We start from the raw sequence: 17,165 nt of genomic DNA on the forward strand, positions 1-17,165 counted from the left end.
GGCTCCGGACGCGCAGGCTCAGCGGCCATGGCTCACGGGCCCAGCCGCTCCGCGGCACGTGGGATCCTCCCGGACCGGGGCACGAACTCGTGTCCCCTGCATCGGCAGGTGGACTCTCAACCACTGAGCCACCAGGGAAGCCCCAACTTCATTCTTTTATATGTGGATATCTATTTGTTCCAGCACAATTTTTTTAAAAGACTCTTCCTTGTCTGTTGAATTGTCTTGGCCCCTTTGTCAAAAATCAATTGATCAGGGACTTCCCTGGTGGTACAGTGTTTAAGAATCCACCTGCCAATGCAGGGGACACAGGTTTGAGACCTGGTCTAGGAGGATCCCATATGCCACGGAGCCACTAAGCCAATGCGCCACAACTACTGAGTCTGTGCTCTAGAGCCTGTGAGCCACAACTACTGAGCCCATGTGCCACAACTACTGAAGCCCACACGCCTAGAGCCCATGATCTGCAACAAGAGAAGCCATCTCAATGAGAAGCCTGCACATCACAACGAAAAGTAGCCCCCGCTCGCCACAACCAGAGAAAAGCCCATGCGCAGTAACGAAGACCCAAAGCAGCCAAAAATAAAACAAATAAAATAAATTAATTTTTTTAAAAAGTGAAAACTTGACTCTGAAGGAATAATAAATGCCACAGGTAATGGGAACAGCAATGCTACCAAGAAAAGAAGTCATAAACACACTCCCTGACAGAAAATTGTATCAGGACTCACCTTTTTGGAAGAATGTGCTGATCACGAATGCAAAGAAAATTGTGGCAATTGCAAAATACATTAGAAACACAAATATCAAACTAGGGTCACTGTTTTTGAACACTGCTGCATTGTTTACCTACAAAACAATCACAGATGCACGTAATTTTTACATGAAAAGAACGAAGAGAAGGCATAAAGGACCCTTAAAATACTGCATAAATTTTTTTAAAAACCAAGATTATCTTAAGCAAAACAATATATATATATTTTTTTAAGGCAGACCTTTTTTTTTTTTTTTTTTTTTTTTTTTGTGGTACGCGGGCCTCTCACCGTTGTGGCCTCTCCCGTTGCGGAGCACAGGCTCCAGATGCGCAGGCTCAGCGACCATGGCTCACGGGCCCAGCCGCTCCGCAGCATGTGGGATCTTCCCGGACCGGGGCACGAACCTGTGTCTCCTGCATCGGCTGGCGGACTCTCAACCACTGGGCCACCAGGGAAGCCCAAGGCAGACCTTTGATCCAGCTTCCATTACCACTTACAAATTACACTCTACACATGTATCTCTTGTAAGGAAAGCATAAGTTTGATATCAATTTTTGGCCGAATGTGAATGTTCTTTTTGCTTTAATAAGAGAGTTTATCCTATTTATCATTATCACTATTACAAATAATTTTAATATTCCTTTTGATATCTTACATTTCCTCTTTTTATTGCTTTCTGGCCATTTTCTTTGTTTTATATATTTTGCTATATAGTCTGGGTTCTCTTGCCTTCGTTTGAACAAAGTGCCCCAATTTTGGTGATTTAGAAGGTAAATTTTCATATATCCATATATTATAATTTAGTTATTAAACACAAGTTAGCAAATTGGAACACTAAATTCCACTGAGAGCATAAAAGGAAAAATTAACAAGATACCATGGGTATAAAAGAATGTTCTTATCTTTTATTTTTTATTTTTTTTTTATTTTTTTTTTTCTTGCGTTATGCGGGCCTCTCACTGTTGTGGCCTCTCCCATTTGCGGAGCACAGGCTCCGGACGCACAGGCTCAGCGGCCACGGCTCACGGGCCCAGCCGCTCCGCGGCATGTGGGATCCTCCCGAAACGGGGCACGAACCCGCGTCTCCTGCATCGGCAGGCGGACTCTCAAGCACTGCGCCACCAGGGAAGCCCAAGAATGTTCTTATCTTTTACAATAGTTATTTCAATTATTTATGGAGCACAAAATTTGCAATGTTTTTAAGTTTATAAAAGACATCTTTTGGAATTCCACTTTCCTAATGGAGTAAACACACCCAGGTCCACTACTTGAAGACCAGTGAACTGAAGGGAGGGCAAAGCTCTCCCAGATCATAAAGTTTCAATGCTTCTTATGCCAAAGTTTTAGCAAATACCACCACATATCAACCTGAGGTTTTAAAAATGTTCATCAATAACTGTGTTCTCATCATCTATTGAATCTCAGCACCATCACCCACACCACACCAATTTTTTCCCCATATCTTCACAGCTTGGCACATCCTGAAAGACAAGAGACGTGTACCTTTGTGCAGAAGAGAATGGTCATGAACGAAACAACAATGAAGGCAGAAATGGAGAATATGGTGAACCAAGCAACCCAGTGTTGCCAGTTGTGCAGCCCCATCATACACATAAACTCCTAGAAAAAGCAAAAGAACCAGATGTTACAGTCTAACGCTCAGTTTCAACTGGTCTGGTTTAGCTGTTTATTACTGAAACCTGAGCAGTCTGGGATGAAGGGTCATATGTGTGTCCTGGGAAGAGGTGGATCATGGAGGTGATGAAGACTGAATGAGTTGGAAAGAGACCTACAAACCAGAAAGTGGAGTTTATCTAGTAGTAGGCCTTGTGTTAAAATTATTCTTCTTTTGCAATGGTAGGTATACTGCTAGTTCACTTATTTATTGAACACTGACTATTAGTAAATGGTTCCTATTGCTCTGAGGATAGAATCTAAACTCCTTGGCATACTGTGCTCTGGTCACAAAAAACTTCCTGCAATTCACTGAACACACCGTGACTTATATGCCTTTTTTGTTTGTTTGTTTTTGTTTTTTGCCTCTCACACACGTTGTTCTCCTTTTTCTTTCATTCTCTCTTTATGTAGTGAAATCTTACTTGATTTTCAAAACCTGGTTTAAGAGTTACCTGCTCTGTGAAGCCTTCTCTGGTGAGCTTTGCCCATCCTGCACACAGCCATCACATCTATACATTCCATTACCTTAGCACTTGGGATTCTTTTGTAACATGAATCACCTGAGGGAAAGGACTGTGTCATTTATGTCTGTAACTCACATGCACGTGTTTGGTAAATACAAGTTAATAAATGTTTGATAAGTGAATAAACGCAAAGCTCTATGCTGGGTACCATGAGGAAAACATACAATGGGCAGAGCGACTGCCTTCCAAAAGTTCACAATCTAGTACTGGAGATACATATATGATAATAACCCTGTATACTCCACACCCTAAGTACAGAAGTAGAGTTTTTATCTTTTAAGATTGGATGTGGTAGTAGGTCAATGAATCAAAAACAAGTTGGTTATCAGGGAATCACAAAAGTGACATACACATGATTTAAAATTTCATCTTCACTTAAAGCACATAAATGTGTCATGTGTGCTAGTATTGCGATGTCAGAACATGAACTCTTCTTTTGAAGCATGGGTGTGCTCATTGGGGCACTAGTGTAATGCCCACATAAAGCTCACTCCAGGATTGCAGTCTTCAAAGTGCACTGAGGGTGCAAAATACAGGTGTAAAGTAACCTAGTACAGACTCTTCCCAGGCTTTTATAATTTTTTCCCCCAAATTTTACAGCGGTTTCACCCATGTGAAATTTACTAACGTGCTTCCCCCCGTCCCCCCACCCCACCCGCCATGTCCCAGCCACACTGTGCAGCTGGCAGGATCTTAGTTACCCAACCAGGGATTGAACCCAGGCCCTTGGCAATGAAAGCGCTGAGTCCTAACCTCTGGACTGCCAGGGAACTCTCTACTAACATGTTTTTAGAGAGCTACCTTACTGAATCTTTCCAAAACATTCAAATGTACTTTCAAAGGCAACTCCAGTCCTTTTCATCCATTTATATAAAATTTAATTAAGGCACAAATTATTAGAACGTGTACAGGTATGAGGAGATTTAGGAACAAACCTTGATAAACACACAACTCAGCAGGTGAGAGGCCATAAGCCCATGTGTAGTAGAGAGAAGCTCACCAGCTGCAGTGTGCTGGGAGCTCCAAGCAAAAAGCTTTTCAGAAGTGATGGAGTGTCAGTTAATTTGAGAATGGATTACATGGAGATGAGTTAATAAAGCTCCATCTATACTATAATAGAAGTGGAAACAACATGCTATGGGAAGATGGGATGAAAATTTGATGAAATTTAGAAAGGCTTCCTGAAGGACATGAATTTTGAAGTAGAGGGCATTCCAAACAGAGAGGCCCACCTGCAGGAGGAATAGCTAGCACCTACTTAAGGGATAGAAAAGGGATCTATTCACCTAGAGCAAAGGGCTTATGCCGGGGTGCGAGGGCTTGTGCAGGAGATTTCTAAATTAAAGACAATCCATTTTAATCCTCCTCAACCTATTTACATAGTCAGACCATATCAAAACTAGATCTGAAAAGGGCCTAGCTCTCAGAATACTGGTTGTATTCTATGTTCAAAGTGGAAAGTGACACTGGTTGCCCCCCTCTCCCATTCTCCCACCTTGGTCCCAGGGACAAATTCTGTCAGGGCATCCTCCCTCATGGAACAGATCCCATATTCATGACTCCTCCTGGACTATAACTTACCTGCTCCTGGTTCCTTACCAAGGAACAGCTGAAAGGTTTGGGCTGAGTCTCAGTTATAATGTGAACAGAAAGGAGGAGCTAATTCATGATCCTATCAGCCTCCAAGGTTAAGGGCTTTTCTAGAACCCCCCAGTGGACGTCCTTTTTCAGACAATTCATCCAGCCAAAATAGAGCATATTCCTCTCTGGCATATGTCATTTAAGATCCCACTTGGAAAAGCAAAAGCTTAATTATTAGAAATCTGTTTTACTTTGCTTAGGGAGAGATATTTATCTGAGAACGAAAATTGTTTCTTTGTTTCTTTTTTTTGCAGTACGTGGGCCTCTCACTGTGGTGGCCTCTCCCGTTGTGGATCACAGGCTCTGGACGCGCAGGCTCAGCAGCCATGGCTCACGGGCCTAGCCGTTCCGCGGCATGTGGGATCTTCCCGGATTGGGGCACGAACCCATGTCCCCTGCATCGGCAGGCGGACTCTCAACCACTGCGCCACAAGGGAAGCCCCGAAAATTGTTTTTTATTGCTAGTTGTACTGTCCTGTATAAAGTTATCTTGCAATTATTAATCTCTGTGTGCCTCAGGGTACCTCCTCTACTAAATAGAATAATAGTAGTAGTTATCTCATAGAACTGTGTATCAGTCAGGGTCCCTAAAAGAAACAGATGTTATACTCAAATCAGAATAATTTGAGGAGGGTTTGTTTATAAGAGGCCTAATTACAAATGCTTACACAGTGATAGGAAACACTAGGACGGTGCAGAAACCTAGGGCCAGCAGCCAACAGAGCTATTATCACCTTTGGGCCCAAAGGGGTGAGAAGGAAGAGAGGTCACCAGACCCCAGGAGAGGAGAGAGTCTCGTGGTAGAGAGTCTCGAGAGAGTCTCGAGAGAGTCTCAAGGTATCTTCTCAAGATACCTTGAGAAGACAGTGACCTTCAGCTAACGGACAAACCGAGCCCAAAACCACCTGTGGAGAGAGAACTGGGATGGGGGGGACAGGACACACCCTGACCTCAGCCCCCTACTTCCTTCTTCTGAGGTTCTTAGGGCTCCCTCCCCATGGGAGCATGTTTTGGAACATGGGCGGCTCAGCCTTCCAGACAGAGAACAAAGTGGAGAAAAGTGAAGAGTGCATCTGGAGGGCCAAATAAAAGGTAGGAGGGTGAAAGGAATGAATGGTCCTACAGTGCTGCCCAGCACAAGGCAAGCACCACATACAAGTACATACTATTAAATCAACAAACAACATGTTTTATGCCATTTTGTGTTAGTTGGATTTTGTTTCTTGAGCTATTCTAATTTTTTTTTCTTTTAAAAGGAAAGCTGATCCCATCGACTATTATGTTATAACTGCCATATTTGGTCTTCTGCTACCTTATTTAATATTATACTTTCTGTTCTGTAGGCTTTTTTTGGTGATTTCCTTTGTTTTCTCTCTTTTGGTATATGGACTATATTTTCTTTCCTTTTATTTTCTCCAGGGTTTTAAGAATTATATGTCCTACTTTTAAATACTATTTGTGGTTACTCTTAAGTTTTTCAAAAGTGTTCTTTAACCTACTCTTGTCTAAAGAGTAGACTCAAGCGTGAAATAGGAAACACACAACCAATTCAATGGCATTAAGTGTAAACATTTGATGCCCACCTCTTCCCTCCACCAATTTGTTGCTGAAACAGTTTAACAAACAGGAAAAAGAAACTCTCTCTCCCATCCAGGAACTAAAAGGGGTTTCCAACAGCATACCAGAAGCTTCTAGTTTCCCTGGGGTTTTTCAGTCGGTGCAGAGCCAAGTGGAGAGGCCTGCCAGGTAAGCCACTGTCCCACCATCACCCATCGCAGCAGAAAGCAGGTTCCCTGCCTTTCCACCCTATCAGATGCAGCCTAACAAGGCAGCAGGATGAGACTGCTCCTTATGCCTGAATATGCAAGAAGACAGAGCAAACCAAACACTATTGGTGAGGCCAAGCACAGCTCAGGGAGCCACTGGCAGGCTATTTTAATACATAAGAATCAACAAAAAGAGAAGAAAGCTAAAGAGTGAGAAGAGAAGTTTTTTTAAAGAGCAAAAAGTGAGGAGAGAAGTAACAGGAGAGATTAAGTAAGCAACAGAGGAGTGAAGAAAGATCAACTTTGTCTTAAGTTGTATCTTCTTCTACAGAATGCTTCCCATCTACCTTGCAGCAAAATGAGACCGAGTTAATTTTGGATGATTATTTCCCTCACTTATCAGTTAGTCATTCCACAAACATATTCTGACACCTATCATGTGCAAGGCTGCGTATTAGCAAATCAGGAACCACTAGGCTGGACGCTCCTAGTCTAAAAGTAAGAATTCATGTAATAACATGAATTAAGTTGCAAGCCGGTTAAAATGATGAAAGAACTTCCAAGTTGCTTGGAGTTTGCTCTGATACCTAAAGCAACCTCTTACCTGCCTTGGCCTCCCTCCTACTCTGGCCATTTTTATTAGCAGCTCCCATACATTCCTGTCCAGGGAGAGGCACACATCTGATGTGATGGAGTTACCTTCAATTTTCTCTCTTTCTCCAGTGTAATGGAATTGATGGTGGTGAGCTCAATGTAGATGAAGCTGAGCATGAGGAAAAGAGGGAACTCATTCTGAAGGACCAGGAAGAAACTGTCCTGGACATAGGCTCCATGTGGGAATCTCTTCAGAAGCACACTGAGACTCTCAAACAACTTGGTCGTCTCATTGGGAGCGTGGTGCCACATGATGGCTTTATCTGTTGCATGCTGTATGGCCAGGAAGCCTTCTTTGTTGTATCCTACAGCAGAAAGCAGTGGATATCAAGTATAAGAGATTAAGAATGAAGATGAAAAACAACAGATAATTCAGATGGCTCATGGCTAGCCATTCACACACAGACAGGAATAGAAAAGGCATTCCTATAGCCAAGATGCTACAATATGGAAGAGCAGAAAGTCACAATGGGACCCCTGTGGCTGAGGGACAATGTCTTTTATCAGAAAATGGGGTAAGGTAGTTCTGGGCAGACAAAATAAGGGATACCCAATATTACAATCTTCCAGGTGGGGCTGCATCTTCTCCCTTAAGTACTCAGGCTTCAGGGAAAGGGTGCCCATTCTGCAGTTTTGCTCATCCAGCACATAGTAGTTAAATTGAAAGCACTTGGAAGACACAGCCCCCCTCAACTGCTGTGACCTGTCTCTGAGTTGTCACTGCTGTAGTCCAAGGGTTATCGTCACTGAATTTTGCTGCCAAGCCTCAAAAACAGTCTTTACCATAAGTAACCCTTGTTTCAATATAGCACAGCTGGTGTGCTAAGGTGAGCTTTGGGGAAAAAAAGACTGAAAGGCAAAGAGCCCTGGTTTTGGAGTCTTCTAAGAAATAATGGCCTCACTACCAAGCAAGGGTCACCAGGCCTCCAAACCGGCAGAGCCAGGGTTGGGTATGCCAGCACTGGAGTAGAGGGGACTAAGGTCTTCTGTTGGCCTAAACCTAGGCAGGCCTCCAGATCTGTCAGGATGAAAAAGGCAGGAACAAATTTGATGATAAAGTTCTGGGAACTATTACATATTCCTGACTGCAGAACTGTTCACATCTTTTCTAGAATCACATGAAACTATAAACCCTGGGACTTGGATTCCCACTTGGGGGGCTTGCAAGCCCAAGGCTTCAGGTCAATTATGTGGTCACTCTACAAGGTGGTGCAGACTGTCAACTTAATTTTCTAAGAGCAGTTAGTTCCCTAGAGGATGGTCACCCTAAACCCCTCACAAAGAGGGAGACCAAAACTCGACAGTGAAGTGGGCGTGGACTCATGACAGAGGGCATGAGTCCAAGAGAGGATCAGTTTCTGGGCCTCCAGTCAGGAATACGATGCTTATTGCGGAGGAGAGAGGATGAGCAGATCTCCATGTTGTCCCACTGTTCTCCCATAGTCTGCAGAGAGTTAACAGCAGGAAAACATTTTTATAAGCAGAAAAGTTAACACATACAGAAACATAAAGAAGGCACTCGTTCCTGTAAAATTCCATTCTTCTCTCGAACAATTCAGTATCAGTACAAAACAATCAAATGCATAACTGCTAGACTAACTTACTCTAGAATGTAAGCGTTTTACAGAATGCCATATTTCTAAATGTAACTCCTTCAACATCTTCTGAAATGTTACTGTAGCAAGTGTTCAGAGAGCAAAAACAACACAAATAGCATCATAAATATGGGACAAAAGCAGGCTGTGCTCATGATAACACACAGAGGCTTCCTCACAAGGGGATCCCCCATCAGAAAGTCCATAGTCCCGGGGTTCTTGGCTTAGGTTAGGAGGATAAAGATAGGATGTGCTCCAGCCTTGAAAGTCATCTTCATGGAGTATTAGCCTCAAGAATAAATAATTCCTCTGAAAACAACTGAAGCGCAAGTAATACTTAACCTATGAAGAATAAAGAGAAACAAATTCGGTCATGAGATTGTGAAACTCAGAAAAGAACAGGACAGAGCAAGGGTGTGCCTGACGTCAGCTGCGATGGGAGGAAAGGCACCCACAGTGGTAGATGTCCCTCTGCGGAGCACACTGTAGTTGTGGTCTTCTCTGCATTCTGCTGTGACCATCCTAAGAAACAGACAAGGGGCTACTGAGCCCCCATCCGGAAAGGAGCGCTGCAGAACAATTCTGAGTGCAGGCTCTGGAGCCAGACCACCTGGATCCAAACCCCAATCTCCTAATGAATAGCCATGGCACTTTGGACAAATTACTTAATCTTCTTGCCTTGGTTTCCTCATCAGTAAAATGGGAATGATGTTAACAGTACCTACCTCAGAGGTGCTGTGGGATCAAGTGAGATGGTCCCCGTGATAGGCCTTACATTAGTAAGTGTTCAAAAAATGCCTTGTCTCCACCTACCAACATCCCATGCCAGTTCTAACAACTGATCATTAGATAGACTGTACAGCACAACACAAAAGCTCTACATTAGTGGTTTTCCCATCCTAAAGCAGAAAACAAGTATTCTGATATTTAAAACACTGCCTTTTCCTTAAACAAACAGATCTACCATATCTGAAGTCCTTGGGATTAGTAATAATGACAATAACTATTCCTTCTGGAAAATGCCTCTGCTCCAGGCTCTGTTCTAAGCACTTTATAGGCATAAATTCATTTAATCCTCACAATGGTTCTATGAGTTAGGAACTACTATTAATCTCATTACACTGATAAGGAAACTGAGGCCTAGGAATGTTAGTGACTGTCCCAAGGTTACACAGTAGGATGCTGCAGAGCTGGGACTCCAGTCTATGGAGTCTAGCATTGGGGCTTGCTTCTGTAATCCAGCAGCTGAAAATATGCCATCCTGTACCCTTGGGACAGAGGCTTACTCCAAAAAAGTCTTCTCTTTTAAAGAATCTGAAAACTGGAAGGAATCTCGAAGTCCAGGATATAAGATATAAAATCAGGAGTATTCTCTTACCTCCTCTGGAATTAAGATTGCCACCAGCTGACAAAGCTGACTAGAGGCAGCTCAGGTAACAAGACTGCTTATTGAACTCATGCTCAAGGCTGGGTATCACAATAAGATTGTGATGGAAAAGATGCTCTTACCTCAAGTGGCAAGGGCTCATTGCTGTCATTGAAGCCATGATCAAAACCAATTCCAGTCAATACGTAGAAAGCTTTGGGATCCTGAATTATGTAATTTTCAAATGAAGGTACTGAAGGATAGCCTAGAACTACAGAGAGAAAAATCCAGTTAGTGAGTGGCTGGTGGGAAGGCAAATGCTGCCCAACTATCCTCTTTCTACCGAAGGAGATATGGTCTTGCCAGCTTCTCAACTGAAGGATGGAAACCATCATTCACTCAGTCCTTCATTCTGCAAACAAATGGGCGCATCTTATGTAAGATGCCTGGGGCTGTGCTAGGCAGTGTGAACACAAAGTCAAATGATAACAGCCTCAGCCTCCGTGCCATTCTGAAAGCTCTTGTATTCGAGTTCTTCTTAGCTAGGTCGCACTTAGGGCTACAGTACATAGAGCACAATTTTTGTCCATGTTAATGAGGAAATTATTGCTCCATTGCAGCCTTCTCTTCACGGTTATAACAACCAAAAGTGGAAACAAAATCATAAAGAAATATAGCTGCTCTGATGAGAGAAGTAATTTCTATAGTCAACTGCCCTCACATCTGACTGACAATTTAATAGAGGATCCTCCTTGAAAATAATTCTTTCTCAGAATGTTGAAGGTGTTACTACACCATTTAGCATGCAGTGTTGCTGAGTGTAATGTGTGATTTCCTTGTAGGTAAGCAGAAGCCAGTGAGACTTCTATTCCTTAATCTCTGGGTTCAGAAACGTCACTAATACATGCCCAAGTTTGCTCTTTTTTGTTCCCCTGCTTGTAACTAGTGAACCCGTCCAAGGTGGAAATGCTGGTGTTCAGAAATCTTTTCATATTATTTTGTTTTCCTCCCCTCATTTGTCTCCTTTCTTCCTTCTAGAAATCCAAGTAGATGAGGTGGGACTTCCAGACCTGCCCTTCATGTCTAACCCACCTTTCATACTTTCCATTTGTCTCTTTGCTTTACATTCTCAGAGGCTTCCTTGACTTTATCTTCCCCATCACCAACAGAACCTCAAACATGTCCATTTTATTATTTCCATGAAAGTTATTTTGATAATCGTTTTTAATTTCCATGTCCTCTTTCTGTTTCTTTCATGATTTCCTTTTCACAGCAGTCCAGTTTCATTTTGGAGTGGCAATCTTTTCTCAAATGTCTCTGAAAATACTAATGAGAATTTTTTATTAACTAGATTAAAAAAAAAAACAGGGCATGCACATGGTAAAACTCTGAATGATACTAAAGGTTAAAAGGTGAAGCATCATTCACCTACCATTGGCCCCCAATTCTTTTATCATGACACAATCTCTTTAAGCCACCTTCATTTGTATGTTAAAAAAAAAATCTATGACTTATGTTTTTGGCCATGATGGAGTAATGGAGATTGAATTTACCCTCCTACCACAAATAACCAGAAAACTGGACAGGAAAGAAAAGAATCAAGAATCAGACAATGGACAATATGTAGCACAGCATTATGATTCCTGAGAAAAGAGAAACAAACAAGGTGATCACTAAGATTGCCCTGGTTTTCTGTCTGGAGGCACATTTCAGACCATAGAATAGGGAGGGGAAACCCAAGTGGAATGCAGCTACTTGGCTGCATTGACAGAGATTAGAGTTTGAAGAGTCTGAAATGGCTAAGAGTTGCAGGGCAGAGCTCCCAAGAGAAGAAGCTCCCAAGAGAAGAAGGACCCCTTTAATGAATACTAAGATATGCCCTGCCTGAGCAAACAGGAAAGTATGAGCTAAGTGGTGCCCAGAGCCCACATAAGACCAGGAGGCATTTGAGTTCTGACCAGCCAGTGTGGACAGTTCCTGGTGATCACTTGAGGCATTCAGAAGAGTCACACCTCAGTAATGGGATAAATTATCTTTAAAGTAAAAGCTGTTCCACACCTTCCCCACAAAAAAGGTTAAAAGTCTTGATAGACTTTTTGATGAAACTGAACTTTAACTTTCTAGCAGAACAAAACCCATTCTTTAAAAAAAAAACCACTTGATCCACGAAAGTTGAGACTTGATCCAGTTCTCAAATTCTATGATCAAGACTTCGTTTTGTAGATAAGTTCATTTGTACCCTTTTTTTGGATTCCACATATAAGTAATATCATATATTTGTCTTTCTCTGTCTGATTTACTTCACTCAGTATGATGGTGGGGGGAGGGGTAAACTGGGAGATTGGGATTGACATATACACACTATATATAAAATAGATAACTAATGAGAACCTGCTGTATAGAACAGGGAAATCTACTCAATACTCTGTAATGGCCTATATGGTAAAAGAATCTAAAAAAGAGTGGATATATGTATATGTATAACTGATTTATTTTGCTGTACACCTGAAACTAACACAACATTGTAAATCAACTATACTTCAATAAAAATTTTTTAAAAAAAAGACTTTTCTTTCTCTCCCTCTGTATTACTTCTTTGATGTCCTAAGATGGTTGCTAGCAGTTCCTGGGACTAAGACTTCCCAGTTCAAGTTCTGAATTGAATAACCAGGGCCCTGTCTCTTAACCTTTCTTCTACATTTTGTCAATTCATCTCTCTCTGTGTTGTACTGTGTTGTGAAAATTTCCTTCAGATCTATCTTCCAATTCACCAGTTTTACATTCAGCTGAGTTTTATATTTGATCATTTTATTTTTCACTTCTGGAAGTTCTGTTTCATTCCTTTTTTCCCCCTCACACCTGCTAGGTGACTCTTTATAGTGAAATGCTATCTATAAATACTTTCAGGTTGTCTTTTATTTCTTTAAATCTAGTAAACATAGTGATTTTATAATGTGAGGCTAATAATTCCATTATCTGAAATATTTCTGGTTCTGTTTTTGCCATCTATTGTTCATACTGATCTTCATCCTTGCTGTCTTGTTTCCTGGTGTGTGCTCACTGACTGTGATGCATTTGTGGCCACCCTTCTTTGAGATACAGAATCACAGCGTGTTCCTCCAGAGGTTTACATTTGCATCTGGCAGTCGACATCTCACTCCATAGTTTGAGGGGTTTTCTTTGGACAACCAGGTGATGTGAATTTGAGCTACAAATCCCTGGGACGGGTGCACCTGCTGCTGTGCTCAGTTCGGAGGCAACTCTCCTCAGAGGCCCTCAGGGGTGGGAACGAGGTGTGTTTTCTTCTGGCTCAACCTTACACTAAAAGTACAGGCATTTGGGATCCCAGCTCTATGGGGAGATGGTCTCCTGTGAGATGTCCCTCCTGAATGAGCCTTGACTTTTTCTTCTTTCCCTCTGTGCCTTACAAGGCTTGAAACTACATCTCAGTTCCCCCTCATATGATGCAGTTTTCATAAGAAGCAGTTTGAGGACCCCACTGACCTCTCTGGGTTCTTTCCTTCACCTAGATTTTTTTTTAAGAAAAATATCTAAGAATATGGAAATATTTTAACAATACAGTAAATAAAAAGTAGGTTACAAAGAGTTCATATAAAAATGATCCTATTTTTATTAGAAAAAGGGCAGGAAGGGTGTATGTGAGGTTTTAAACAGCACTTGTATCTGGGTGATAGAATTATGAGTAAATTTTCCTTTTATCCTATATATGGGTTTTTTGTTGTTCTTTTGTTTCCTTAGCCTTATTTAGGTTTCTTTTTAAACACACACATATACATACACACATATTTGGTTAAATTGCACAAAATAGCATACATACAGGAAGGCATATGAAACACAAATGTTCAGTTTAATGAACAATTATAAAATTAAAATCTAAGTAATTACCCCTTGGATCAAGAAATAAAATATTTTTACCCAATGCTGTTTGTCTTGATGGTTCCTTACTGTCTATTTAGTTAATACTTTTAAGAACATGTTTAAATATTTATCCAGCATCTGTTTTTCAAAAAGAGGGTTGGTCCAAATAACCTAGTCTGCCATATTACCAGAAGCAGAACAGCAATAATCTTTTTCCCAGAAATTCCCAGGGAAAAATCTAAGTGTTTCCTTGAGTCTTACTGAGTTATGTGTCTTCCCTGGATGAATCCCTATAGCAAGGGGACTGCCAAGTGCAGACTGGTGTAGACAGAGGTTACATGACTCATCCTGAGCCCAGGGTGGAGTCATCATGGGCTCAGTGTGGGAGAGGGATCAGGCCTCCAGGGAGAAATAGGCTGTGCATATATCAAAAGGGTCGATAGATGCCGTGAAGAAAAAAACCCAGAAGTCTACCACAGTTTGGAAGGGATCGTCAAACTATTGTTTGTCCTTACTTCTAGGGTGGAGGATTTGCTTAGGGGAATGGCATGAAGAGGGGAGTTTAACTTTTATTATCTTTTTATACTGTTTGAAATTTTCAGGGCAAGGAATTCTTGTATTTATTGTAAATTTTAAGATGCTTTAAAAAATTTTTTTAATTCCAGAAAAATACATCCCTAACAGTTAACAAAGAATTCTGGGAAGTGGGATTAGGGATGGGAACTTTAACTTTTTACATTAAACACTGCATTGTGTCATGTATCATTCTGTAATAAGGAGAGAGGGAGGAAAAGAAGGCAGAAAACTGTTTGAGGACAAAAAGTGAGCAAGGAAGACTCCAATGGAAATGGCAGGGAGGTAAAAATAGATGAAGATTACAGTATCACAGCATTCAAAGCAGTAGAGAATTCCAAAGAGATGGATGAAAGCATCCCTGTCACAATGAGGACAAAGAAAAGAAGATGGGAAAGAAAGCACTGGATTTGGCAATTAGCAAGTCATCTTTCCCTTCCTGATGTCTGCAAATTCTAGTCCCTTCCAATCACTCTTCCAGAGAATAACCAGAGAAACCTTTTTAAAACAAATTACATTGCAGCATAACCTGTCTTCTTAAAACCCCTTCAATGGCTCCTTCTACATGTAGAAGAAAACCCAAACACTCTAACAAGGCCTGCAAAGCTCTGCATTATGTGGCTCCTAGAGACAATTCAAACCTCATCTAACTCTCTCAACTTACTTCAGCTGCCCTTTCAGATCCTCAAACACCTCAGGGCCTGGCTACTCGCTGTGCCCCTGCCTGGATAGCCCCTGACTCCTGAAACACACAACCCTCCCATTTCCTATGGCTTTTTCTTTATCATCATGTTTTATCTAACTTATCACATCACCATGGAGGAATTCTGGGGTTTTTTTCTTTTAATTTCGTAATCTCATATTTATAAAAGGTAACTGAATTAGAATAATATTTTAGAATACTAGGCAAACATAAAGCACAACTTTCAAAACAGTAGTTCCCACACATTTTACCACTGAGGTCCTTTAAAAGAATTGTCTCCATTGAGTGGCACTCAAAGCTGAGAGAGGAGAACTCTTTCTTTTCACGTTCTACCTTATATATTATTAGAATACCTTATAAAAACATATATTACAATTATAGGAACTTTGAAAAATTACTCCATATTTTGAAAAATTTTATCTACCTAACTGCATTCATTCAATAAATATGTATTGAGTACCTACTGTGTGCCAGGCACAGTGTATGAACAAAACACACATAGTCTTCTGCCTTCACGGAGGTGGAACCTAGCAGGGAAAGGCAGACAATGCACAGGAAGCAGTGAGTGGCAATGTAATTAAACATTTATCAAAATGCTATGAACATATCCAATGGGATTCTGTGAGAGAGAAAAAGGCAGAGATGGGAAACCTAAAACCTACATTCCTAAGTGCCATTTTAGCTGAAACCATAATGATAAGAAGGAGCAACCCACAGGAAGAGCTGAGGGCAAAACATTTTGTCAGAAGGGAGGAAAGACTCACAGATTCCAGGAATTGAAAGGTGGCAACACCACCAGTATGGGAGCCCAAGGAAGAGAGGAAGCTGGCAAGACTGGGGAAGGGTCTGGTTGACTGCCAGTGCAACGAAGTCACTGAAGGGGCTGAATTGGGAGACTGGCCAGATCCCACAGATCTTTTAAAGATCTTTTTGGCTCCACGTAGAGACTGGATGAGAATGGGACAAGAAGAGGAGGAAAGAGACCAGTTAAAAGGCTAATTCAGAAACTCTGAATGTTTTCTGTCTTTTATTAGTCAGACATATTATGACTGCAAACCAGGATTAATATGAGATAATCAATGTCGCTACAGTGAGTTAAAAACAAATACTTAACATTTTAACTAGCCTTGAAGCCTTGTGACATAAATATACAAGTCTCTTGTGCGTTGTGTGAAATAGTAACTATACCTCGTGAACTGGTTTCCCCCAACTACCACCTTTGCAGACTCTTCAGAATTCGGAGACCCCAGATTTGGAATCAGTATTGTAAGAACTCACAGGAAAAAACTTCAAACTATACTTTATAAAAATGCCCTCTCTATCCTTCCCGCATCTTTATGTCTAACCTTCAAACTCAAGGCCAAAGGTTTTTTCCACACTTTCAGTGATACTCTTCAAAGTTTCACTTTTGGAAGGGATATAAACTAGTTGAAATCTATTTTTCAGAGGATATTGATTGAAGAATTCTGGCAGTGAAGTGATATCAATTGCACAGTAGTCGACAGGAGGTCTATTTCTCGGCAAACTACCAAAACGAAGATACATTACAATTGCAGAAAATAGTAATGGCATCAAGATTTCAAGGACTGTTGCCAGAGTCTTTGGTTTCTAAAATAAAAACAAAAGCCGTATGTTAATCCAAAATAGAACACAAGCATTAAGTGGCTACGGGGCAAATGTTCTTCCATTAAGAATGTTTTCAATCAACTATACTTCACTAAAATATATTATATATATAAATAAAAGAATGCTTTCATTTCTTCCAGCCTCCCTGTACAACACATGACAAAGAAAACAACAGAATGAGAATTAGCTAGAAACGTCTCCTTTTATTTTTTCTATAACACCAATGGCTAGAAATCAGTAACAATGATGATAATTAGGGCTAACAGAATTACTGTGGAAACATGGCTCATTTGCAGAAAAGGGCCCCTTTACAAGTAAAGTTCTTAATTTTTTCTTTACTCCATTATAAGAAACGAATTTAACTAAATCTTTCAGTTCCTCCCAAGGAGACTCACATTTTCCCTAC

At 41.1% G+C, this 17,165-nt stretch overlaps 1 protein-coding gene across 1 annotated transcript in view; it reads right to left on the bottom strand.

Moving 5' to 3' along the window:
* The window catches only part of LOC103074207 (ATP-binding cassette sub-family A member 3-like), an 89,228-nt gene that overhangs the window by 71,942 nt on the left and 121 nt on the right, over nucleotides 1-17,165 (bottom strand). Inside the window, 6 exon segments of the mRNA XM_082930981.1 lie at nucleotides 732-849; nucleotides 2,259-2,375; nucleotides 7,063-7,322; nucleotides 8,792-8,954; nucleotides 10,122-10,249; nucleotides 16,480-16,741. Of these exon segments, the coding sequence (XP_082787107.1) occupies nucleotides 732-849; nucleotides 2,259-2,375; nucleotides 7,063-7,322; nucleotides 8,792-8,954; nucleotides 10,122-10,249; nucleotides 16,480-16,741 (1,048 nt within the window).

Source organism: Lipotes vexillifer, unplaced genomic scaffold (genome assembly GCF_000442215.2).
Source record: "Lipotes vexillifer unplaced genomic scaffold, Lipotes_vexillifer_v1.1 scaffold914, whole genome shotgun sequence".
NCBI lineage: Eukaryota > Metazoa > Chordata > Mammalia > Artiodactyla > Lipotidae > Lipotes > Lipotes vexillifer.